The sequence below is a fragment of the Otolemur garnettii genome, unplaced genomic scaffold (assembly GCF_000181295.1).
Source record: "Otolemur garnettii isolate 467f Iridium unplaced genomic scaffold, OtoGar3 scaffold00142, whole genome shotgun sequence".
Taxonomy (NCBI): Eukaryota; Metazoa; Chordata; class Mammalia; order Primates; family Galagidae; genus Otolemur; species Otolemur garnettii.
The window spans coordinates 1,256,261-1,282,507 of record NW_003852537.1 but is presented as its reverse complement, the minus strand read 5'-3'; the positions used below and the strand labels follow the sequence as shown (position 1 = coordinate 1,282,507).

At 38.8% G+C, this 26,247-nt stretch overlaps 1 protein-coding gene across 1 annotated transcript; it reads right to left on the bottom strand.

Moving 5' to 3' along the window:
* Nucleotides 1-1,894: 1,894 nt before the first annotated feature.
* On the bottom strand, nucleotides 1,895-25,885 carry LOC100940976 (cytochrome P450 3A4-like). Its single transcript, XM_012810795.2, has 10 exons — nucleotides 25,786-25,885; nucleotides 16,498-16,611; nucleotides 15,861-15,949; nucleotides 14,508-14,656; nucleotides 12,906-13,033; nucleotides 11,590-11,656; nucleotides 9,323-9,483; nucleotides 7,507-7,733; nucleotides 4,601-4,763; nucleotides 1,895-2,025 (listed from the first exon to the last, which is right to left on the bottom strand). The coding sequence occupies exons 2-10, from the start codon at nucleotides 16,588-16,590 to the stop codon at nucleotides 1,936-1,938; spliced, it is 1,167 nt and encodes a 388-aa protein (XP_012666249.1). The 5' UTR covers nucleotides 16,591-16,611; nucleotides 25,786-25,885; the 3' UTR covers nucleotides 1,895-1,935.
* Nucleotides 25,886-26,247: the final 362 nt, after the last annotated feature.

The window sequence follows — 26,247 nt, the reverse complement described above, 5'->3', positions numbered from 1 at the left end:
TATAGTGCCATTTAATGTCACTATAATAATTCTTACACTCATCCAAATTTTTTTTTTATTATTATTGGGGATTCATTGGGGGTACAAAGAACCAGGTTGCATTGATTGCATTTGTTAGATAATGACCCTTATAATTTTGTACCGCCCCCAAAAGTTGTACTATACCCCCTCACCCCTTCCCTCTTTCCCTCTCTGCTCTTCCCATCTCCCACCCCTCTTACCATAAGGACACTTGCACTAGACTATTTATTGCAGCTCAATTTACAATCGCCAAAATGTGGAAACAGCCTAAGTAGCCACCAACCCAGTAATGGCTTAACAAGTTGTGCTATATGTATACCATGGAATACTATTCAGCCACTAAAAAAGATGGAGACTTTACATCTTTTGTATTAACCTGGATGGAAGTGGAACACATTATTCCTAGTAAAGCAAGAATAGAGAAGCAAAATTCTTGCTAAAATGTTGAGAACTGTTTATTTTCTTATCAGAGCTAAAAAGGAGTCAATGGTACTAAGAGGGGGTGGGTGGGTAGAGATCATCCTATGAGAATCAGAGAAGCAGAGTCCACATATGTGGCATTGGTTTAGTCATCTTCTTGATATTACATAACATACAGTCTTCCACAGACACTGAGAGAACACAGTGAATGTGCAGAATCCCAAGTGGTTGATTCAGTGCCCTGGGTTAAGCTCTTCTTCATTTCTGAGTTTTCTTTACATGTAAATTGGGGTCTCTGGTGTTCTTTTTTTTTTTTTTTTTTTTTTTTTTTTTTGAGACAGAGCCTCAAGCTGTCCCTCTGGGTAGAGTGCCGTGGCATTACAGCTCACAGCAACCTCCAACTCCGGGGCTCAAGCGAGTCTCCTGCCTCCGCCTCCCAAGTAGCTGGGACTACAGGCGCCCGCCACAACGCCTGGCTACTTTTTGGTTGCAGCCATCGTTGTTGTTTGGCGGGTCCGGGCTGGGGATTCGAACCCGCCACCTTAGGTGTATGTGGCTGGCGCCTTAGCCGGTTGAGCTATAGGCGCCGAGCCCTCTGGTGTTCTTAGATGTAGCTTTCTAGAATAGAACAGAACCCCTTAGGGAAAGTCAGTCTGCCTATCATTCCAAATATTATTTTTATTCCAAATTAATGTGAGGGATAAAGCAACCAGGTCACAATATTTGAATTTGATATGTAGAGTCCCTCTTGTAGTTGTGTCCCACCCACACCCCAAAGGACTGCCATGTACCCTTAAATTGGGTCCATTCAGTGGGAGCACACCAATCTCCCCTCCCCTCTCCCACTTCCCTCATTTCCCCATTTCCCAACTTGAACTGAGTTTTTCTTCTCTAAGGGTGTGAATTAGATTGTGCACTGGCTTCATATTAGTACTGAGTACATTCAATGTTTGCATTTCCATTCTTGTGATACTTTACAAAGAATAATGTGTTTCAGTTCCATCCAGGGTAATACAAAACGTGTAATGTCTCCATATTTTTATGGATGAATAGTATTCCATGGTATATATATACCATAGCTTGTTAATCCATTCCTGAGTTGATGGCTTTTCGGTTGTTTCTACATCTTGGCAATTTTTAATGGAGCTGTGATAAACAATCTAGTGAAAATGTCTTTATGATAAAATGATTTTTTTTCTTTCCCAGTCCTAGTATTGGGATTGCAGGATTAAATAGAAGGTATAATTTGAGTTCTTGAGGATTCTCTATACTTCTTTCCAAAGAGTCTGTATTAGTTTGCAGTCCAGCCAACAGTGTAAAAGTGTTCCCCTCTCTCCACAACCATGGAAGCATCTGTGACTTTGGGACTTTGTGATGTGGGCTAATGTTACTGGGGTTAAGTGATATATCAGGGTTGTTTTGATTTGCATTTCTCTGATGATTAGGGCTGATAACCATTTTTATATGTGTTTGTTAGGCATTTGCCTATCTTCCTCAGAGAAGGTTCCCAACTCTTGATTCAACCTTTACAATAATGGGTTTATCCAGTTGAAGTGATCCATTTGTGAATAATTTCATGGTGATCTTCAATGATTAAACAAGCATTTTTAGAAGAAACAAATGAAGCAAATGAAACAAAGTTAGAAACAAAGCAGAAAAGATACATTAAGGACAAAAACTTATAAAAACTACTTTTAGCATCATCTATCTTGGATTCTTTATACTTATTCTATAAGCTGTGTAAAAACTGGACAATGAAAGCATTCTTCCACCCATCATTTAATACCATGATTATTGAGCACCTATTTTATGACAGGTCTGATACAAATTCCTTATGGCTAGAATATTTTTTAATTTAAATTTTATGTAAAATGGATGAGTCTTCAAAATTTATACCAAATGTTTAGGCATTATGGCAAACTATTTCAAAAATCCATATACAACTAATTTTGTATATGTTGAATTTTGCAGTGCTATCCTGAGTAGGTAGTGTACACTTCAATCGTATGGGTGGCCTTTGAATTTTTAACAACCCAGTATCCACTCTCATTAAAACCATGCACTATAATGATGAAAAGTTGCCTTTAAAGTATTATGCTTTCATTTTTTGATATCTTCTTTAGTTTTTTTCAAATGTAGTGCTAATGGGTAACTTCTCCTTTTTTCCTTTTATTAAGTCATATACACATAGATCATGAATACATTTATGCTTTTGTGATGTACAATGTGTTGGTTTTTTTTATGCAATTTGGAATGGTTACTTCAAACTAATTAATATAGCTTCCACCTCATTTACTTAATTATTGTGTTAAGACATTTATGTTCTATACTTGGTGGATTTGATTTGCACCCTTACAGTATGCTCCATAGGTGTAGTCCTACGGTTTACCCTCCTTCTGTTGAAACTTCCCCCTCCCCTCCCATCGGTAACTTCTTACATTCTACAGTGTTTTCATTAACAGTTTGGGAACAATTCTCATTGAGTCATTCTTTCCACACTGGAGGAGCCACCAACAGGGTAACCTTCTGATCTTAGCAGAGTGCAGGGCAAACAAATTGCCGTGGAGATTGAGAAGAGCCAGGCTGTAAATGCCTGGGAGCATGTTGCTCACCCCAGGCATGCCTGCAGCCTGGATTCTCTCAGAAATGAGCTCACTCTGTAAACACTTACTGGGCAGCTACACAGCTGCCCTATAGCTGAAAATAACATGGAAACTATCTTCATCTTCTTCCTCTCCACTACTAAAAGCTTATGTAAGGGAGAAGTTGCACATCAAATGCATGACTCCTAGAAATAATACTTACTGTGCCTTGGTTGATATGAATTAATGACAATTGTTTTTGAAAGTTTTCAAAAAAAAAAAAAGAAAGTTTTCAGATGAAAACTTTTTATTTCATATGGATTTACACAGTTTCCTTGCAGACAGAGAAATGTACACACACACACGTCATTTGTTAAATTTTAAAGTTAAAGTAGCTTGAAGTTTGTATTTATGAGATCCAAATAAACTATAAATCACACCCTAAACATTTACTGAATATTTATAGTGAAAAATGTCTTCTCCAAGGTACTATCCTGATTTTATGAAAGCAATAAAATGAGGTGATATAGTGAAGGGACTTGAGAAGGTGTTCTCAGATATAGAAAAAATATATAGAAGAAAACTGGATGATTAATGACAAGATATAAAGTTAGGTGGTGATAACATCTTTCTGTAACCAAAAACGGAGCAGATAATGAACTCTGGAATAAGCAGAGAATATTCTTTGGAGAGGATTGTAGTTTGAACTAGGACTTGAAAGGTGAATACAGAATGGGATGAAAGTGGAAAGAACATTCACAAAATTATTATTGGGTGGAAAAGGAGCCAACCTTGCATAAAGTAGGCAACCCAGAGGGGAATTCAAATACTCAGGATGGCCCTACTCTGTGGGAATCCTCAGATCTGGCAGTAGTGCCTCAAATCAGTGATTTTCAAATTTGGCTTCAAATAAGAAGCAACATAGAAGCATTAAAAACTACATTCTGAGCCAATTGTGTTAGACTATCTAAGATGATCCACACATAGTTATTTTTAAAAGCACCCTGGTGATTGCAGTGTAGCACCAGTGGCGGAGAACTCTCTCATGAGACAGCTTCTGTAGTTTTGGGTGAAGGGTAGCACCACTCAGATGTCACAATGAGGTAATCACAGCACTGCATGATTTTGAGAAACACTTCCCCGTCTTTCCAATTAACTTAAAACTGAATATAAAGTTTGGTCAAGTTCAAGGAGACTGGATATAATTATGTCATGCATCTGCATTGACATTGGATGAACTTTATAGTTTAACCTTATAAAAGCACGATTAAAGATCATTGATGGTTCCAAATAGATTATTTAGCCCATAAAATAAGTTACTAAAAAGATGAACAAGTATGTTCTTTTCAATCAGGCAGTCCTGGGTTATAAACAAAGTAGGTTCTGCAGGTTTTGTTCTTACATTGAATTTGTACATAAGTTAGAACACATACATTTACCTATTGCCTGCAATAACCTCTGTTTATAAGTACAAGTTATACATAAATCTGATGTTTGTAGCTAGGGGACTGCCTGTATAGACTCCATACTTAATGAAACTCCCAATAAGGCATTATTTATACAGAAAGTTTACTGACCTGTGTTTCTTCACAAGGTTTGAAGGAGAAGTTCTGCAGGACTCTGACGAGAGCAAGTTTCATGCTCATGAAAGCAAACCTCATGCCAATGCAGTTTCGGGGCCCAGATCCAAAGGGCATATACATGTGAGGATCTATGTGGTCCTTGTTCTTCCTGCCAAATCTGGACCCACAGTAGTAGATAAAAACATTAATGAGACAAACACTACAAGGCTGTTAGTTCTGCCTTAGACTTCTGGTCTCCACAACCTATAGTGAACAAAATACTCTTATGGGTTAGTTGTTGAAATCCTGCTATGGCTATTTTGCTATAAAAATTGTAAGCTACAGATCCTTTCCTTCATCCTTATCCCACAGGTGTTACCCATTTTGTTGAGATGATGTGTACTATGTTTAAAACTCACTTCTCAGTACTAAAATCATATTCAGGGTGGCGATGTGTTCACACTATAAAAGGCACATAAATAATGAGCTCATAAATGGAAAAGTAGGTCCCTGCCTCAAGTTGTTCTTGTGATCATCATACGCTTATTAGGGGAGGAGCAGGAGAAAATATCTAGGACTCTTTACATTGTTCTTTTTCCCTTTCCTTCTCTTCCACTTTCCTTTTTTCTTTCTAAATATGTTGTCCTCCTCCCCTCTCCTTCCTCTTATTCTCTCCTTCCTTCTTCCCTCTCAATCTTCCTCTCCCTTTCTCTCTCCCACACAGAATGTTATAAGTCAGGTAATTTACATGGGCATTTGATGCTCCTCTCCTATACTAGAATCACAATTAGAATCTGTTTCCCTGGTCTATAAATTCTTTGAAAGTTAGACCCATATTTGTTCAAATAGATTCCTCAATATTTGATTATGTTAAGCAAAAATGTTTCTGGGAAAGTGCAAATGACATTGTGGTGATGTGTTTTAAAATATGTCTTTATATATGTATATTTTGGGTTGAGTGCCATGGCATCAGAGCTTACAGTAACCCTGTCTTGCCTCAGCCTCCAGAGGAGCTGAGAGTATAGGGACCTGCCATAACACCCAGCCAGTTTTGTTTTATTTTTAGTAGAGATAAGGTCTCACTTTTGCTTAAGCTGGTCTTGAGCCCCTCAGTTCAGGCAATACACCTGCCTCAGCCTCCCAGAGTGCTAGGATTACAGACATGAGCCTTTATGCACAGCTATGTCCTTATATTTTGGAGAGCATTCTGAGATATATAGGTGAATACCTCAAAAACATAGGCATTTGGCGGATGGTTGTGGTGCTGTGTGGATAGGGCAACTGACAGTCACGGATCCTCTATAGACTACTTTCTATGGGATATAAATTTATATATTTCCATAATAGACTTTTAAAGAAACATTTAGATTTCTCACATCCTGGTCTGCTCCCTGACACTCAGTGAGCACTTACTCTCTGTTTGGTAACAGAATGATTCACAGGGATATATAAAGAGTGGTCTCTGATTTTCTGTTTGTGCAGCTAGAGGAGGTTGAAGTGCTGAGCTCCAGTGAAATACACAAGTGCTCTGCTCCAGGGAACAGAGGACTTGGTCAGTTCTGATTTACTGTTCCAACATGGATGTGCAGACTCCATGCCAGCCTGGGAGACATGGCCAACAAGACAGGGTCCCAAACATCAGCAGGCTTGTGGAAGGGGTCAATAGAAGTCTAGACCCCAGGCTTTCTGACTCACCAGGCAGTGCCCTAACAACTTCACTCTTAACTTTGCTCACCAATAGAATAATGAAGAAGCATTAACTATTTCCAGAGTGCCCAAGCCCAGCCCTGGCTGTGTATTCCCAGAACAGCCTGCTGGGTTGTCTGAGATGTCCAGAGAGCTGGTGACTGTGCTTTGGAAGAGCCACTGACTACTGAGAGCATACAGGAGCTGGCGCAGTTCAGCACCAGGAAGACCCATGCTCTCCTGTGTCCTCAATGAAGTGGTCTATGTATATCATGGAATACTTCAGCCACTAAAAAAGATGGAGACTTTACATCTCTTGTATTAACCTGGATGGATGTGGAACACATTATTTTTAGTAAAGCATCACAAGAATGGAGAAACAAGAATCTTATGTACTCAATTCTGATATGAGGACAATTAAGGTCCTAGTACACAAAGGGAGATGGAGGATGGGGAATGTTAAGAAAGGAAGGAGGGAGGGTCAAGGGGTATGGTACACCTTTGGGGGGTGGGACACAACTACAGGAGGGTCCTTATCTAACAAAAGCAATCAATGTAACCTGGTTCTTTGTACCCTCAATGAATCCCCAACAATTAAAAAAAAGTTCAATAAACTATGCCATTAAAAAAAAAAAATCAGGGACAAGGACCTGCCAAGTTCTCAGTCTGCACTTTTAAATTACCCTTCAGAAAACAGCAATTTATATTGAACAAAATAAAACGTGGAAACATTTCCTAAAATTGGTGGTAAATTCATGGAGCTAACAGGAACAACAAACAACTGAAAGGAATAAAAAGCCTATTCTAAAATAAAATAGGGGTGAAACAAATTATGGCATATGCAGGCCAAAAATATATAATAAAAAGTAGTTAATAGCTTATAGTTTACCTCTGTGTAAAGTAAGAAACAGTTCAAAGCCAAATAAAATTTGATAAAAATCTAGTTTTTCAAGTTATATATGCATACACAACTGTCCATCAGGACATATATCACATAATTAGTGGGCTTATCTTATGGTGTTGTCACTGTCAGTGGATGTAATTTTCCTTTTCATAGTCTATGGTTTATATAGTTTTATAATTAATGCTTTTTAAATATAATCCTTTTATAAATAAAAAAGCTTACAAGCAAATGTCTATGCAATCATATCACTGTCTAACACACACTAACAGTTGCAAAATGTGCTGGAACCAGTGTGGGTCAGAGTGGGCTCCCTGTTCCAGATACTTCATACCTTTCAGGGTGGAACTTCTCAGGCTCTGCCCAGTACTTTGGGTCTCGGTGAAGGGCATAGGTTGGTATCATCACAATGGTCCCTTTGGGAATGAACATTCCATTGATTTCAATGTCTTTCTTACAGACCCTCTCAAGTCTTCCAATAACTGGGAATAATCTGAGAGTTTCATTCACCACCATGTTAAGATACTCCATCTGTGCCAGGGCATCATAGGTGGTGGGTGTCTGGGAAGAAATAAACACATTTCAATACATGGAAATGTGTAAGTGGCAATCATCATGGTCTATTCAGCACTACTGAAGTGTTAGGGGATTAAAAGAAACATATTTGTAAAGAACCCTCACATCCTAACAAATGTCAAGTACTTGACCTACTCAATCCTCTACTGAGACATGTAGAGTTATTAGGAATGTGGGAGACCTTTGGGGCCATCCCATCCCAGGACTCAAATCGAGACTTAGAATTGACCATCAATGAATTCTACTCAGTACTATTTCAGTGTCTGGTATTGAAAGAAACACATTGGTAAAGGAACTTCACCCATAAGCATTAATAGGTATAAAATACTTGACCTACTCAATGCCCCACTGAGATGTGTATGGATAGTGCAGATGTGGGATACCTGCAAGGCATCCCCTACCCAGGGCCTGATATCTTGAGCATTACCATGTTGTGCCTTTTCTTTCTCACATGAACACATGTGACCAAAGTCTGTGACCATTATGCTTCATTACAATATGTCAAAGTCAATTTCAACTCAGAAAAACAAGACCACATTGTACACCAACAGAAGGGAAAAGAGCAAACCCTGTTCCACATAAGATTTTGTAGCTGTGAATTCTGCTTGACAAAACTTTTGATTCTGTATAAAATGTGGATAAACACACTATAACAAACTCTATAGACAACTAGCCCCTCTGTAACCCAAAAAGGATAAATAAGGTTATGAGTGGATACTCCCAGGACTAACAATTTAGTTCAAGTGAAATCTATATGGAGGATGGGAATTGCACAATCTGTCCCATCCTCTCCCACTTATTAGTTAGGGCTTGACAGTAGCTCTGAAGAAGATCCCTTTGTGTTCACCTACTGCTAGGCCAGACTTTGCAGCCTAGAGGCAATTACTCTTCACAACACAAATAATCCCAATTAGGTAGAGATCTGAAAACAACCTGAGTGACATGCCACTAGGACTCGGTTTTGAATTTGGGGGAAATAGTATAGAGCAGCAGTTCTCAACCTGTGGGTCATGACCCACAGGAACTGTATTAAAGTGCAGGCATTAGGTAGGTTGAGAACCACAGGCATAGAGGATAAGAGATTCTTCTTAATAAGAAAGTCAGACACCTTGGTTCCTACTTGGCTTCTTGTCCACTAGCTTCATGACTGAAGTATGACACAGGTGTGCGCAGAGCTGGGTCCACCTGCCCAGCACACCAGCATACCTAAGAGCAGATGCAATTGGATAAACCCCAGACCAGAGCCTATTGAGTTACCTATTCAGACATCTAAGCAAAAACTTCTTATGGTTATATGCCACTGAGGCTTTCTGTATTTTTTTTTTTTTTGCATTATTGTAGTAACTCATAATAGATGCACAAGGACCAGCACTCTTTTACAAATGGCTTATTTCTATAAGCAGCATCCATTGCCTATGTTTCTCCCTTTGTTTTTCTCTTTAGAGCCTTCCTTTGTAGGGCTGGTAAAAGAATCAAGACTTAAAATTTTGCAAAACTCCTCCTAGGAAGTGGTGAACAGGCATTCCTGCTAAGGCTTCACCACCTCCTTCCCTCTGCAGCTGTCATCCACTTACCTTATTAGGCAAAGCTGCATCAATCTCATCCTGAAGTTTCTGCTGGATATCAGGGTGAGTGGCCAATTCATACATAATGAAGGAAAGAACACTGCTAGTGGTCTCATAGCCAGCAAGAATGAAGATAATTGATTGGGCCACAAGCTCCAGATCAGACAGAACTGAAAGAACAGAAAGGATGTTTTAGGTAAAGCATGTCAATGTAGAACATCCCAGTTTAGAGGAAGAAAAACACATGTGAGCTCCCAAATCCCTAGGGATAAAATTGGAAAAGTAAATCAGAGTCATACTGGGCGTGGTCTTCACTCTGATGTCTATCCTCTAAAGATAGAATAAGGCAAAATTGTACTAACCAAATCATATCTTTAAGTTGCACATCCATTTCTTATAATGCTGTCCTCACCACCAACACATCTGGGTAATTTCCAGAGAGAGCATTTCTGTCTGATATACTTAGTGTGATTGGTATGCACCTCGGATAATCAAAACGTACTCTAGCTGTATGTAAAATATAGGGTAGCATTCTCCCTCAGGAGAAATAAAAAGTATTGTAGTTATAATAGAGCTTGAAAATCTTTGATTGTGTTATTTCAAGGTATATAAGGTTTAAGTGCAAGGACAACTGGAGGATCTTCCCTCTACACAGGGTTAAGGAAACTTAAGGGAACAATATTGAGCTACAGATAAACTCTTGTTACTCAAAGTATGGCCATGGACTAGCAGCATCAGAAGCAACTGGGAGCATATTGGAAATGTAGAATCTCAAACCCCACCCTAGACCTATAGAATCAGTATCCGAACTTCCAGGAGACATGGTGACTTGTGTGCACACCAAGCCAGAGAAGCTGGAATTATAGCTTTGAGAGACATTAGGTCTCAGTTCTTCAAAAAGGACTATCTCAAAATATACAGAAAATACAGAAATAGATAAAACACCAGAAAGGTGGTGACTGACCCTTGTTTCATGACTGGCACTAACATAGCAGAAGCCCTTATGATTATAGGCTGGCCTCCCTCTTGATTTTTCTTCTGAGAGCAGCTGAGCAGGGCCAGGCTCTAGACAGTTTGGTTGGGGCTAGATTAGGAGGTTTTAACACCTGAATCACTGAAATCAATATAGTACCCACTCCAACCATCTAACTCATTACTAAAAACAATACAAGACAAGTGTGAGAAGGGTCTACAGAGTTGCAATTTACCAGTGATGACTTCTGTGATGAATCAGTAGGAAATTCAACTACCAAATTATTGTAGGTGGTTAGCATGAAGCCTATGAAACAGAGCTGAAATTGCACTATATTCTCAAATATTTAGAGCTCTGCTGTTTAATTAGATGATCACTAACAACATGTACCTGTATAAACTTAAATTTTAGTGAATTAAAATTAAATACATTTAAAAATTCTTCTTCAAAGGCATAAGCCACATGTTCAGGGCACAACAGTCCCATGCGTCTAGTGCTTACTGTATTGAACAGGAAAATGACTATTTCCTTCATCACAGAAGGTTGTATTGGGATAGACAGATAGATGATAGATAGGTAAACGATGGCTAGAGAGATGATGAAAGCAGATGTGCACAGACACATATTAGCAGTGGTGGCGTACTGGAGCACATCTATCCCCGCTCTCTAGAACAATTGTTAAATATTGAGGACTTTTGTGAAAAGGTTATCAAAATTTTGAAGCTGGAATCTAACCAGGATTGTCATTTTGCCACCATTGTAGTAATAATAGTCAATCAAAACTACCCATAGATGGTGAAACTCGTTGGCAAAAGGTTGAAGAAAAGTAAGATTTTTACATAATCTGAAATGTTTCCTCCACTGGTTGTTTCCTCATTACAAAGGGAAAACAAATCATTAAAGTAGATTGAGCTAGTGAACACACTCTCACCAAGTATTCCTAGTTGAAAAAACCCTTAGTTGGGATAGTAGGTTTCCTGATTTGATGTCAGATGTAAATTTCCAGGCAGAAATTCTGACTCAGTGGATCTGAGAGAACCTGAGAACCAGCATTCATTCTCATGTAGATGATCTAAGAAACCAGCTGACTTCCAAGCATGACAGGCTTGTTCAGAGCTGCCCTTGTAGCTTTGCGTATGGCTATGCCTGTATGCTTTTAGAAGGTGCCTCCAGCTACCACTTATAATATGTGTCATTCTACAGTGTGGCAGAAATTTCCTTTCTCTCTTCCTGCACATTCTCAGAATGAGCTGTTCCCTCTGGGCTTCCCCTTCAGAAGTCCCCAGAAGCCCTCCTGGGTTACCTTTATGGGACTCTGTTTCTTTGGAGTTCTGGGAGTCAATCATTAGCTGAAGGAAATCTACTCGGTGCTGAAAGCAGAAAGACACATTTCAGTGACAGAAAGTGACTTGTTAAATCCAAAGTAAATCAGGAGTATAATCTTCAACTTTCCATCTGAGAATAAGGGGCCTTGAAGTCCAGAGTCTGATAGTATCATCTGAGTCCCCATTGAACAAAGCATCTGTCTAACACAGCGGTTCTCAATCTGTGGGTCATGACCCCTTTGGGGGTTGAACAACCCTTTCACAAGGGTCGCCTAAATACATCCTGCATATCAGATATTTACATTACGATTCATAACAGGAGCAAAATTATAGTTATGAAGTAGTAATGAAAATAATTTTATGGTTGGGGGTCACCACAACATGAGGAACTGTATTAAAGAGACACGGCATTAGGAAGGTTGAGAACCACTGATCTAACACATAGAAAACAAGGTGTTTCCCTGACAGAATTCCCGCTATTATGTGGAACTTCTTTTTGGTCTTTGTGCTCCCTGACCCTGACTTTCTCTGACTTTCTGACACTGTTTCTGGGCCAAGGAGTTGGCTGCTCCATCTCCTTTCAAACCTGCTTGCTCAGGACTTAAGTTTTTTTGGTTCTCAGGACTTCATTCTAAACTAGTATCCATATGGATTAATCTCCTGAATTTTCCAAGCTCCTTCACCACAGATTTGTTTGTGGTAGCATCTTCAAGTGCTCCACCCTCAGAACTCTATACAATCCTCAGTGACATCTGGGTGCCCATTCCTCCCTCCCTCACCTTCAGACATCCTTGGCCTGGTCTGTAGACCTCATTAGAATAAAGATGGATCAGACTGCTTGAAGCTCCAAGGCCCAGGGAAGACCCTGACATAGTTCTGGCCACAACCAGGCTCAAATGTAACATACACTATACCACACAGGTAGCCAGAGAAGCCCTTCACAGGAGACTGTCTAAAATAACTTGAAATTATTCCTTATAGGATAAAATGAGTAAATAATAATAGCAGTAAATTGATTGCTAAAAAGTAATATTTGTCCCTTGATAATTTATTGAAGTGAATATAAGTGTTACAGTTTTATCTCACCAACATTTATGTCATGAAGTACTAAATCTTGCACCTGGTATTAAATTTTAAATGCTGTCTGTCTGACTTATTCTCATATCTGCCTTGTCTCACCATGCCCCATCTTCTTCATTTCTACAAAATGAATTCTTCTGTTGTTATTAGTATACAGTCCCCCAAGTTATCAAAAAGTGACATTTGTCATGTAAGCACCACCACCAGATTTTACCTTTTGTTTATCTTGGCAGCGACTTTCTTTCACCTTTTGCACAGTGTTTATAAAAAATTTTGTAACATCTTCAGGAAATACAGAGATATTTAATGCTTCATAGATTGGAGTAAGGAATGGAAAGAATGCTATAAGAGACCAAAGGAAAAAAAAAACCATCATGAAAACCCAAAATTTACCTGGAGTGATTATAATTTTTTTTTCATTAGAGAAACAGCAGACTTTAGGGTTCTCACAAGGAGCCATTCCCTTATCTTGCAGGCCAATGGCTGCATAAGGGCACATCCACACATAGGGGTCACTGCTATAGTGGTGAAATCAGTGATCCCTTCTGCATTTGGGGTGACTAAAGAACAGAACGCATTCTATGACCTCTGAGCCTAATCTGTTGGACCAGAGGCTTCTAGTAGACAAGAACACAGTCCGCTTCTTTAATTAATTGTCCTTTAAATGAAATAGTAGTTGGGATAGAAATAATACAGCCTATGGCCTTCAACTACCATGGGGTGAAACTAGAAAGCAATTACAGAAAAAAATTTGGGAAACTCCCAAGCACATGGAAATTAAATAAGCACCTCTACATAACCAATGGGTCAAAGTAGAAATCAAAAGGGTAGTTAAAAATTGTTTTGAGATGTTTCTAAATGTTGAATATCAATGTCTTAACACAACAATTACGAGAATGACATGATGGCTATGTTGGCCAATTGGATGAAAGTATTTCAAATTGTATATGGAAACAACACACTGTATCTCATGATAGAATTAATGTGCACAAATATGATCTAATTTTAAAAAGGAAAAAAAATTGTTTTGAGATGAATAAAAATGAAGACATGAAATGCCCAAACTTCTGGGACATAGGAAAAGCAGTGTTTAGAGGGAAATTTACAGTTTTAAATATTTAAATTAAAAAAGAAAGCTCTCTGGTCAATAATCTAACTTTATGTCATAAAATAGTGAAAAAAAGAAGAGCAAATTAAACCTAATGCAAGCCGAAGGGAAAACTATAGGAAAAACTAAAGTGTGAGCTAATGAAATGGATACTTAAAACAATAGAGAAAAATTCATGATGCAAAAGCTGGTTCTATGAATATGTCACCAAAATTGTCAAGTCTTTAGCTAGATTTTCAAAAAAACAAAAAACAGAGATGACATAGACTAATATTCCCAAAAATGAAAGAAGAGAATTTACTACTGACATAGTAACAATTAAATAAAGATGAGATCACTAAAAGTGGGAATAAAAGATAGAGAAAAAAATTATTGAAATAATTTTTATAATATTAAATCTCCAAAATAGGAAAAATTAGAGGGACAGAAAATAGATTGGTTATTGCTTAGAGCAGTGGGATTTGGGGGGAGGTGATAGCTAAAATTCCGTGCCACTGAGCTGATGAAAATATTCTGAAGTTGACTATGTTGATGGTTATAAATATGTTTATATATATATATATATATGTTTTATACATATGGTATATACTATGCACATGTACCATTGAAATGTCTTTTTAAAAATGGTTAATTACATGGTTTTTGAATTAGATCTCAATAAAGCAACTATTTTAAAAAGGAGAGAAAAAGAAATAATAGTCTACGTACTTATTGAGAGAAAGAGTGGATCTGAGAAATCAAGCTTAATGAGGTTCTTAGCTTTTCTCACAAAAGGACTCTGTGGGCTATTGAGGAAATCGATGTTCACTCCAAATGATGTACCCATGATCACATCCATACTGTAGGCCCCAAAGATACTAAGAAAAGAAACACATGGAAAATTGAAGTTGGCACATTTGCCATTCTTTTGCTTCACACGCAGCAAGATGTGCATGTAAATCCCTATGTCTAGTCAAGACAGACTTTAGGAACTACCAGCTGGATCACTTCCCACCCCACTCATATGGTACCATTATAAGGTGCTAGTGATACAGCTGGCCCTGTACTGGGGGTTATGGGGACATGAAGGAGAGTTAGGCCAACTTCTGAGTTCAAGGAGGTCACTCACAGTGGGACATAGTCAGACAAACTACAGAAGTGTGTGTTGAGTGTGGGTGATAACAGGCAGGTAAGCACCATGCTTCAGCAAAATAAGTAACTCTTCCTTAGGACTGAAGAAAGGAGACACTGCAGAAAGTCTATGAACAGTGATATTTCCTCCCCAGAACTTTATGGAACAGCAACACCCTGTTCTGAGTTGACACGAACATCATCTCTTCCCTGCGCTCTCTGCTAAGACTCCAGAAAGCCCCATTTCCCATAACTTTTATGACCTAGGGTTGGCTTATGGTCAGAAGCATTTCTATAGAAGGTAAGAACTGAGAATGTTCCTAGGCAAAAGAATAATAGATGACAAAAGAATAGATGTTGCCAAAACTGATTGCTGGAATCCCACAGCTGAGTGACCACATGTCCCCAATCTGCCCAGGGTAGTGTCAGGGTACACCTGTTGTTTCTACTAATCAGAAACATGTCAATTGGAGGAAACAGAAGTGGGGAGATTTAATATTTAAGAGTCTGGTGGTATCCTCAGTAAAACCATGAAGGGCTTGAAATTCTCCCAAATTTACCAGTCACTCTTCTGCCCAGTTCACTGTCAGCCAACAGGTACCAAGCCACTTGTTCTTTCACCATTGTACACATTCTATGCCCAAAACTTTGGTACAATTAGGTGTTTCCTTTATGAACTATTTTGGATGTTTTTTTTCTTCCAGAATATCCAGAGAACACTTCATGAGATTTCCAGGTCTTGTGGACAGAGGAGAAGACCCTTCCCTATTTCCAGTTGCCCTGCCTTTTCATGCAAACTGCCCCTTCTTGGATGGCCCATTGTAGTTGTAATACCACACCCTGTTTCTGTCTGGTCACTGGAGTAACTCAGAAGTTGGAACATTAGCTCTGTGGCAGCCAGCTACAGGGTCTCCCGGCAGTGCAAAATCCTAAGACTGTGCTTCTACTCACTCTTTCAAGTTGATGGTCTTGCCTTTCTCTGCCTCCTGCCTCATATTTCTTACCAACACATCTCCATACTGGCTCACGATGGGGAACATCTAAGCACAAAACACAACACCACATATTAAATGTGCAAACTCAAGTCCCAGATGGACATAGCTTTCCCTCACATGGAATAAGTGACATTTTATAATGAATTTTGCAATGCCTTTTCTAGACATAAAGATAAAATATCATTTTTTGGAAGCCTAACCTTAGTGCACTACCTCCCAGAAAGGGGCTATAATCTTACTTTCTCCCTGTCCCAGATTTCTTCTTCTTTTTTTCTTTGAGACCAAGTCTTACTCTGTTGCCCCAGATAAGAGTGCTATGGCATCAGCCTAGCTCACAGCAACCTGAAACTCTTAGGGTCAGGTGATCCTCCTGCCTCAGACTTCCAAGTAGCTGAAATTCCAGGTGCCCACCAATCGCCCCATTAATTTTTATATTTTCAGTAGAGAGATGGTCTCATTCTTGCTCAGGCTGTTCTCAAACATCTTGAGCTTCAGCTATCCTAGCACTCTCAGGGTGCTAGGATTACAAGTGTGAGCTACCGTCCAGCCAGACTTATTCTTTAAATTTCTAATTAGTTCTTTTATTTTCTTACCTCCTTCAGTTTTCCACTGGTGAAGGTTGGAGACAGCAATGTTCGTATTCTTTTCCATTCCTCATCTTTAGATACAGAGATGGCACTTTTCATAAATCCCACTGGACCTAAAGGCTGCAGTTCAAATCAAAAAGATATTGTCCCATATAAGTCTTGGAGATCTTTGCAGATGTGCAAATGTGTTAAACAGACATCATATATTTAACAAATATTTAGCGACTATCTACAATATTGCAAGTCTCATGCTAGGTGTTAATTTAGAATTATCCCAAGTGCCTGTCCTACTCTGAGCACACCTGTGTGTGTGTGTGTGTGTGTGTGAGGTCATCCAGTCACCTGTGTGGTTTCCAGCCTCTGTACCTCATTCATATTTTAAATGCAAATGATCCCCCCATGTGGAACCTGTTCTTCCAGGGTAATAGAAGGGAAGAAGGCCTGCACCTGATCCAGGGCTGTGCATAGAAGGAAGAGAGTGGTGAAAGTTCACCAGGTGGGCTTGGCAGACTGTGTGTTGCCTCAGAGTGGTTCTATCTTTACTCATATCATAGTATAAACAATTTGAAAAAGGATACTTTGATTTGGTAAATTTTTAAAAAATAGTACATGTTTAGGATGGAAAGAGGATGAAGGCATTATAGGGAGATGAGAGAGAATTATGGTCTTCTGGATAAGAAAGTTGGAAAGGGCCCTGAAGCAAAACAAGAAATTCTGGGTATGACATAGTTAACCAATTATGTGTTGGTCCTACAAAATGTAAGTCCTAGGCTGTGATCAATGACCATCTGCCCTGTGAATATCCCTCCATAAAACAAAGATGAGAATCCCTTTCACAGAACAACACACATCATGGTTGCCACAAACATCACGAGACTAACAGACACCATAGCATCACTAGTAAAATAACAGTTAATATACAATGTAAAGAAAATTGGATTTATTTGACAACTGCAGTAATTCATGACTAATAAAACCAGGATGACACACTTGAAGGCCTAAGGGGAAGCAATGGGAATTCTTATAGATAAGTATAGGAGAAATTTGGATGAAAGTACTCATATTAGTAAATTGCTTTTGTGTGGGGTCTCCCCTCACTTATGAGGGGGACCTTTTTCCATTCTCTGGAAAAGTCTATGGCTATCTATGTTTTCCTTTACTCTTCTTCTTCATTTTAAATAAAAATTTTGCTTCTATTCTGTTTCATTACAGTCCCATCTGCCTCATTTTCCACTCCCCCTGTTTCTGACGTAGTTAAGAAACCTCCCTTTCACTCAGCCAAACTTGCTAGTTTTGCTGGGTGAACTGAACTGGGTCCACCGAACAGCTCAAAGGTGTTAATGTAGAATTATCCCAAGTGCCTGTCCTACTCTGAGCACACGTGTGTGTGTGAACTTTCACCATGATGAAATCATGATGGTCATTGATCACAGCCTAGGAGTTATCATCTCTAACAGTAGATGATACTGAAAAGATTACAAATCTATTTTGTAGAAATAATACAAGTACTTGAAAGTCTTCTTCTCTTATTTTTCCCCCATGGACAGAGAAAGATAATTCAATTTACTAATGAGGGAACTTCTGGAAGACCTCTGGAGAAAATAATAAAGTAGAAGGGATCACTCTACATGCTGTTAAGACTTACGAAACACCTACTACAGTCACAGTACTGTGGGACTGGAGGAGGGATAGACACAATGTCCAGTGCAACAGAACAGAGAATGAGAAATCAGTGGAACAGAATGAGAATGAGGAATGATGCACTTGAATAGGCCCAAATGATTGTGGACAAGCATGTGAAAAGCAATTCAGTGGAGGGAGGACAGTCTTTCCAAAATGGTGGTGGAACAATTGGACATCCATAGGCCACAAAGGATCACAGAATTGACTGTAAAGAATACAACTATGTAAACTTTAAAGAAACAACAGTAGAAGAGGACTGGGGAGGAATTTGCAGACTTGACACCAAAAGCACAATCCATAAAAGGAAATATTGACAAAATGACCTACAGAAAGCAAAAAAAAACCTTTGGTCTGAATAAAACCTATTAAGTGAAAAAAGCACACCACACAGAAAAACTGTAGGACAGTAAGAGGGAGCCTCATGCTGCTGGAACCCTTCTGTGCACTGATAGTGCTGCTGGTTACACACTTCTGCCAGTGTGAGAAAGTTGCATGGAGCTACACACACACACATACACCATAAAAATGAAGGCAAAGGGAGAGAGGAGCAAGATGGCAGCAGAGTAACAGCTTCTTGCAACTGGGCATGGTGAGACTGGGGAGAGAAAATTCCAGGCATCTCTGGCTGGTGGGATCTTCCCAGAAACATCCCTTTGGGGACACAGGGAGTCAGCAAGAGACTTTTGGACCCCATGAGGATGACAAAAGCAGTAGAGAACTGGCAAGTGGTTGTGTGTGTTCATTTGGTCTAATCCTGCTGGCAGCAGTAAGTACAGCAGCATTGAGATTAGCAAAGGCTTTACCTGTGAGTTGTTTTTTTGTTTGTTTGTTTGTTTTGTTTTAGACTTGGCACACAGTTGAACTACCTTGGGAGAACCAGGACAAGAGTGCAGAGGACTTTAAGCATTGTCTAGGGCCCCAAACTGAGCTGCTGAGTTGGACAGACCTAATAGCGTTCAGCTGTGGGCCACATGGAGCCATTGTAGGAGAATTGCCCCTGGCAAGCTCAGGGTCACAGAACAGGGATCCAGTGGGAGTGAGTAATCTAGTGACTGAGCAGCCTAAAGGCAGGGACTGAGACGCCTTACAGCCTTGGCACTCAGAAGCATACAGTGAGACCAGTTTTGGCACACTGGGTAAGTGGACAGCCACTTCAGGAGTGATCCCAGTGACAAGTGCTTTCCTGGGAAAGTTTCTGCTTATCCCAGGTTAGCAGTTTAAATTGCCTTTTAAGTGGGCTGATGAGAGATTTAGGCTCTCCACCCTGCAGGGTTTGAGAAATCAGCAAAGGCCTCCCGTCTCCATCTCATACAGCTCTATCAGCATTGTGATTAATATCTCATACCCCAGAAGATTACCTGTTCCCCAGGCAATATTCAGCAAGATATATACTGCTTTTTAAAAAAAACTTTAACATTTTCCCTATAGATTTTTCTTTTTTTTCTTTCTTTTCTTTTTTCATTTTCCTAGTGTAAATATAATTTTTCATTGTTGCCTTCTTTAACAATAATAACTTCATTTTTGCTAGTGTTTCTACACCTATTATTCGGGGGTTTTCCCCTAATTTTATTCCATAAAGTTTTCTGTTTGCTTGTTTTGGCTTGATTTATTGCATTTTTGTTGTTCCTATCTACTTGGCAGAGGTAGGGTACTGTGTCTGAACAGGCTAGCAAAGTGCTGCTGACCTCAAGGGAACCACCCAACCTGGCACCCCAGAGGTTAGGTTTGTTTTTTTTTAAGGTTGGGTCAAAGTACCCTACTATACACCTATATTGCGCCTGTCTTCTTTTTGTCAATATTCCTTTTTACTCACCCCCTCTCCTTTCTCTTTTTTCTTTTCTTTTCTTTTTTCCCTTCTTGCTCTTCAATCTTCTCATCCTTCTGGTCCTGTACCAAAAGGACTCATCAAAACCCTAGTTCTGAGGCACAGTAACTTAAAGAGCAAGAGGAAGTGAAAGGAAAATTAGGCCAAGGAAGTAGATAAAAGAAATCATGCATGAGGAAGAATCAGCAGAAAAATCTTGGCAGCATGAAAAATCAGTCCAGAGTAATCCCCCCAAGGTATCTTGAGGTAGCTACTGCAGAGGATTCCACCTACAAAGAAATATTAGAAATGACAGAAAGGGAATTTAGATTACAGATGGTGAAAACAATGAAGGAAATGATGGAAACAATGAAGGAAACTGCTGATAAAGTGGAAAATAACCAAAAGGGAATCCAAAATCAGAATCAAATAAGAGATGAATTATATGAAGAATATAGAAAGGATATAGCAGAGCTGAAGGAACTGAATCAGTCAATTAGGGAACTTAAAGATGCAATAGAGAGTATCAACAATAGCCAGGGGTCCTCAAACTTTTTAAACAGGGGGCCAGTTCACTGTCCATCAGACCATTGGAGGGCCAGACTGCAGGCCCTAGGGCGAGTTGGCTGCCAAGCAGGACAGGCAGAGGCAGCAAAAACACCTGGTGGGCTGGATAAATGTCCTCAGCAGGCCACATGTGGCCCATGGGCCATAGTTTGAGGATGCCTGGATTAGACCATGCAGAAGAAAGCATCTCAGAGGACTGAGATAACTCAGATAGTTAAAGAGGCAGAAAAGAAGAGAAAGAAAGCAGAATGTTCACTGACAGAATGATGGGACTTTATGAAGCATTCAAACGTATGAGTTATAGATATCCCAGAAGGGGAAGAATAATGTCCCAGGGGAATAGAAGCCATACTACCAATGTTATAAATGAAAATTTCCCAAATGTCACCAAAGATTCTGACACACTCCATTCAGAGGGATATCGGACCCCAGGTCATCTCAACTCTAACAGAGCTTCCCCAAGACACATTGTGATGAACTTGTCCAAAGTCAAGATAAAAGAAAAGAATTTGCAAGCTGCCAGGAGTAAGCACCAGTTGACTTACAGAGGCAAATCCATCAGGGTGACTATAGATTTCTCTAATGAAACTTTTCAAGCAAGAAAACAGTGGTCATCTACTTTTAATCTACTTAAACAGAACAATTTCCAGCCCAGAATTCTATATCCTGCTAAGCTAAGCTTTAAAATTGACAGAGAAATCAAATCACTTACTGATATGCCAACATTGAGGAAATGTGCCACAACAAGACCAGTTTTTCAGGAAATATATCAACCTGTTCTACACACTGACATGTGGATCACAATGGATAAACAGCACAGTAAGAACTCAGCAATTAAAGGATAGAGCCTAACTCCCACACTGATGCAAAAGATAAAACTAAGCAATGGACTCTCACAAAATAATATGAATAGAACACTACCACACTTATCAATTATCTCAATAAATGTTAATGGCTTGAATTCCCCACTGAAGAGGCATAGATTGACTGATTGGATTAAAAAACACAAGCCATCCATTTGCTGTCTGCAGGAAATACACCTAGTTTCAAAAGACAAATTAAAACTCCAAGTTAGGGGTTGAAAGACAATTTTTCAGGTAAATGGAATTCAGAAGAAAAGAGGAGTTGTGATCTTATTTTCAGATACATATAGATTTAAAGCAACTAAAGTCAAAAAAGACAAAGATGGTCACTTTATATTGGTCAAGGGAAAAATACAAGAAGACAGTTCAAAATAAATAAATAAATAAAATTTTAAAAGAAGACGACGTTTCAATTCTAAATATTTATGCACCCAACTTAAATGCTCCCAGATTCTTGAAATAGACCTTACTCAGTCTGAGCAATATGATATCCTATAGCACCATAATAACAAGGGAACTTTAACACTCCTCCTCTTACAGAGCTGGACAGATCCTCTAAATACAAATTATACAATAATATAAAGGACTTAAATGAGACCCTAGAACAACTGTGCTTGATAGACATATATAGAACCCTCCATCCCAAAGATAAAGAATATACATTCTTCTCATTGCCCCATGGAACATTCTCCAAAATTGATCATATCCTAGGACACAAAACAAACCTCAACAGAAGCAAAACAATTGAGATTTTTACCATGTATCTTTTCAGACCACAAGGCACTAAAGGTGAAACTCAACTCCAACAAAAATGTTTAGCCCCACATAAAGGCATAGAAATTAAACAACCTCTGTTAAATGACACTTGGGTGCTGGAAGAAATAAAAGAGGAAATCATTAACTTCTTTGAGCATAACAACAATGAAGACACAAGCAACCAAAACCTGTGGGATACTACAAAAGCAGTTCTTAGAGGAAAATTTATCACTTTAGATGCCTACCTACATTCAAAAAACAGAAAGAGAGCACATCAACAAACTCACAAACCATCTTTTGGAATTGGAAAAAGAAGAACAATCTAAGCCTAAACCTAGCAGAAGAAAAGAAATACCCAAAATTAAATCAGAGATTAATGAAATTGCAAACAAAAGAATCATTTAGAAAATTAATGAAACAAGGAGTTGGTTTTTTTAAAAAAATAAATAAAATAGATAAACCTTTGGCCAGGCTAACTAGAAATAAAAAAGTAAAACCTCTAGTAACCTCAATCAGAAATGATAAAGGGGAAATAACAACTGATGCCACAGAGATACAAGAGGACATCTCTGAATACTACCAGAAACTCTACGCCCAGAAATTTGATAATGTAAAGGAAATGGATTAATATTTGAATCACACCCTCTCCCTAGACTTAGCCAGGAAGAAATAGAGCTCCTGAACAGACCAATTTCAAACAATGAGATCAAAGAAACAATAAAAAATCTTCCAACAAAAAAATGCCCTGGTCTGGATGGCTTCACACCAGAATTCTATCAAACCTTCAAGGAAGAGCTTATTCCCGTACAGCAGAAATTATTCCAAAAAAATTGAGGAGGAAGGAATCTTCCCCAACACATCCTACAAAGCAAACATCACCCTGATACCAAAACCAGGAAAAGACCCAACTAAAAAGGAGAATTTCAGATCAATTTCACTAATGAATATAGATGCAAAAATTCTCAACAAAATCCTAGCTGTAAAATTATAGCTTATCATCAAAAAAGTCATACATCATGATCAAGTAGGTTTCATCCCAGGGATGGAAGGCTGGTTTAACATATGCAAGTCCATGAATGTTATCCACCATATTAACAGAAGCAAAAACAAAAACCATATGATTCTCTCAGAAGATGCAGAAAAAGCATTCTATGAAATTCAACATCCTTTTCTAATTAGAACACTGAGGAGTATAGGCATACATGGCACATTTCTTAAACCAATCAAAGCTATCTATGACAAATGTACAGCTAATATTTTACTAAATGGAGTAAAACTGAAAGCTTTTACTCTTAGGCTGGAACTAGAGAAGTGCTGGAAGTTCTAGCAAATACAATTAGGCAAGGCAAGGAAATAAAGGCCATCCAAATGGGAGCAGAGAAGGTCAAATTCTCCCTCTTTGCTGACAATATAATTGTATACTTAGAGGACTCCAAACACTCAACCACAAGACTCCTGGAAGGCATCAAAAATACAGTAATGTCTTAGGATATAAACTCAATGTCCACAAGGCAGTTGCCTTTGTATATGCCAATAATAGCCAAGATGAGAGGCTAATTAAGGACACAATTCCCTTCACCATAGCCCCAAAGAAAATGAAATACCTGGGAATATACCTAACAGAAGAGGTGAAGGACCTCTATAAAGAAAATTATGAAACCCTAAGAAAGGAAATAGCAGAGGACTTTAACAAATGGAAGAACATACCATGCTCATGGCTGGGAAGAATCAACATTGTTAAAATGTCTATACTTCCCAGAGCAATCTAACAATTCAATGCCATCCCTATTAAAATACCAACATCCTATTTTCAAGACTTGGAAAAAATGATTCTACATTTTGTATGGAACCAGAAAAAAAACCCTGTATAGCTAAGGCAGTTCTTAATAATAAAAACAACACCAGGGGCATCACCATACCAGATTTTAGGCTGTACTAGAAGGCCATAGTGGTCAAGACAGCATGGTACTCGCACAAAAGTAGAGATATAGACATTTAGAATGTAATAACCAGGAAATGAAACCAACAACTTATAACCACCTAATCTTTGATAAACCAAACAAGAACATACACTGGGGGAAAGACTCTCTATTCAATAAATGGTGCTGAGAAAACTGAATGTAAAAGACTGAAACTGGACCTGCACCTTTCTCCACTCACAAAAATTAATTCAAGATAGATAAAGGACTTAAATTTAAGGCAGGAAACAATAAAAATCCTCAAAGAAAGCATAGGAAAAACACTGGAAGATATCAGCCTGGGGAAAGACTTCATGAAGAAGACTGTCGTGGCAATTGCAACAACAAAAATAAACAAATGAGATTTAATCAAAGTTCAAAGCTTCTGTACAGCTAAGAAGACAACAACCAAAGCAAATAGACAACCTACACAATGGGAAAGGATATTTGCATATTTTGAATCAGACAAAAGCTTGATAACTAGGATCTATAGAGAACTCAAATTAATCCACATGAAAAAAGCCAACAATCTCATACATCAATGGGCAAGAGACATGAATAGCACCTTCTCTAAAGAAGATAGGCAAATGGCTAACAAACATATGAAAAAATGCTTATCATCCCTAATTATAAGACAAATGCAAATCAAAAGCACCCTATGATACCATCTAACACCAGCGAGAATGGCCCACATCACAAAATCTCAAAACTGCAGATGCTGGCATGGATGTGGAGAGAAGGGAACACTTTTACACTGCTGGTGGGATTGCAAACTAATACAACCTTTTTGGAAGGAATATGGAGAACTCTCAAAGAACTCAAGCTAGACCTTCCATTTAATCCTATATTTCCATTACTGGGCATCTACCCAGAAGGAAAAAAAATCCTTTTACCATAAGGACACTTGCACTAGACAGCAGCTCAATTTACAATCGCCAAAATGTGGAAACAGCCTAAATGCCCACCAACCCAAGATGTGGTATATGTACACCATGGAATACTATTCAGACATTTAAAAAAATGGAGACTTTACAGCCTTTGTATTAACCTGGATGGAAGTGGAACACATTATTCTTAGTAAAGCGTCATAAGAATGGAGAAGTATGAATCCTATGTACTCAATTTTGATATGAGCACAATTAATGACAATTAATTACATGGTGGGGGTATGGGAAGGGGAGAGTAGAGATAGAAAGAAGAAGTTAGGGGAGGGAGAAAGATAGAGTAGAGAGAGGGAAGGAGAGAGGGAGTGGGGTACTGGTGTGTGCCACACCTTTTGGGGGCAAGACACAATTGTAAGAGGGATTTTACCTAACAAATATAATCAATGCAACCTGGTTTCTTGTACCCTCAATGAATTCCCAACAATAAATTTTAAAAAAATAGTAATAATAATAAAAAATTTAAAGTGTTAGGTACCTTGATAAAAAAAAAATGAAGGCACATAACACTGAGGAAAGGTGAAAAGCTCTGTGGATTGTATCACTATCAATTTCCTTTAACTACAGTAGCAGGAAAACACTACATTTATAGTGATACAAGATGTTACCATTAGCAAAAACAGGAAAAAGTATCCATGGAAACTTCCTGTACATTTTTAAAACAAATTTCTATGAATCTTTCTGTAGTTCAAGATAAAAGTTTAATAAATAAATAAATTTACCCGCCGGTTTGTGAAGGCAGAATAACATTCTTTCACTAGCACTGTTTTGATCACGTCGGGGTCTGTGATAGCCAGCAGAGGCTGTCGACCATCATACAACCTGTGTCAGGAAAACAGAGCTGATTAAACCTCAACTCCTGGTTTGGAGCCACACCCAGGAATCCAGACTTTGATCCTGCCACTACATAATCCACAGTTCTAGTTGTACAGTACACAGCAGTATTAGGTCCTAGTTCAAGTTAGGGGAGGACACACAGCAAGATTCTGACCACAGAAGGAAATTGAGGCTTCATAGGATGAAGGATGACATGGCTCAACTGGGGAAGAGACATTTAAACACAAAATAGCTCTTCTAAAAGGTCATAAGTATAAATCACTGGAAACCTTTTGTTAAGAGGCAGGAAGAGGGGAACCTTCTCCTACTTGCTGGTAGTGCACAGACCCAGGGTGCACCTTCTGCTG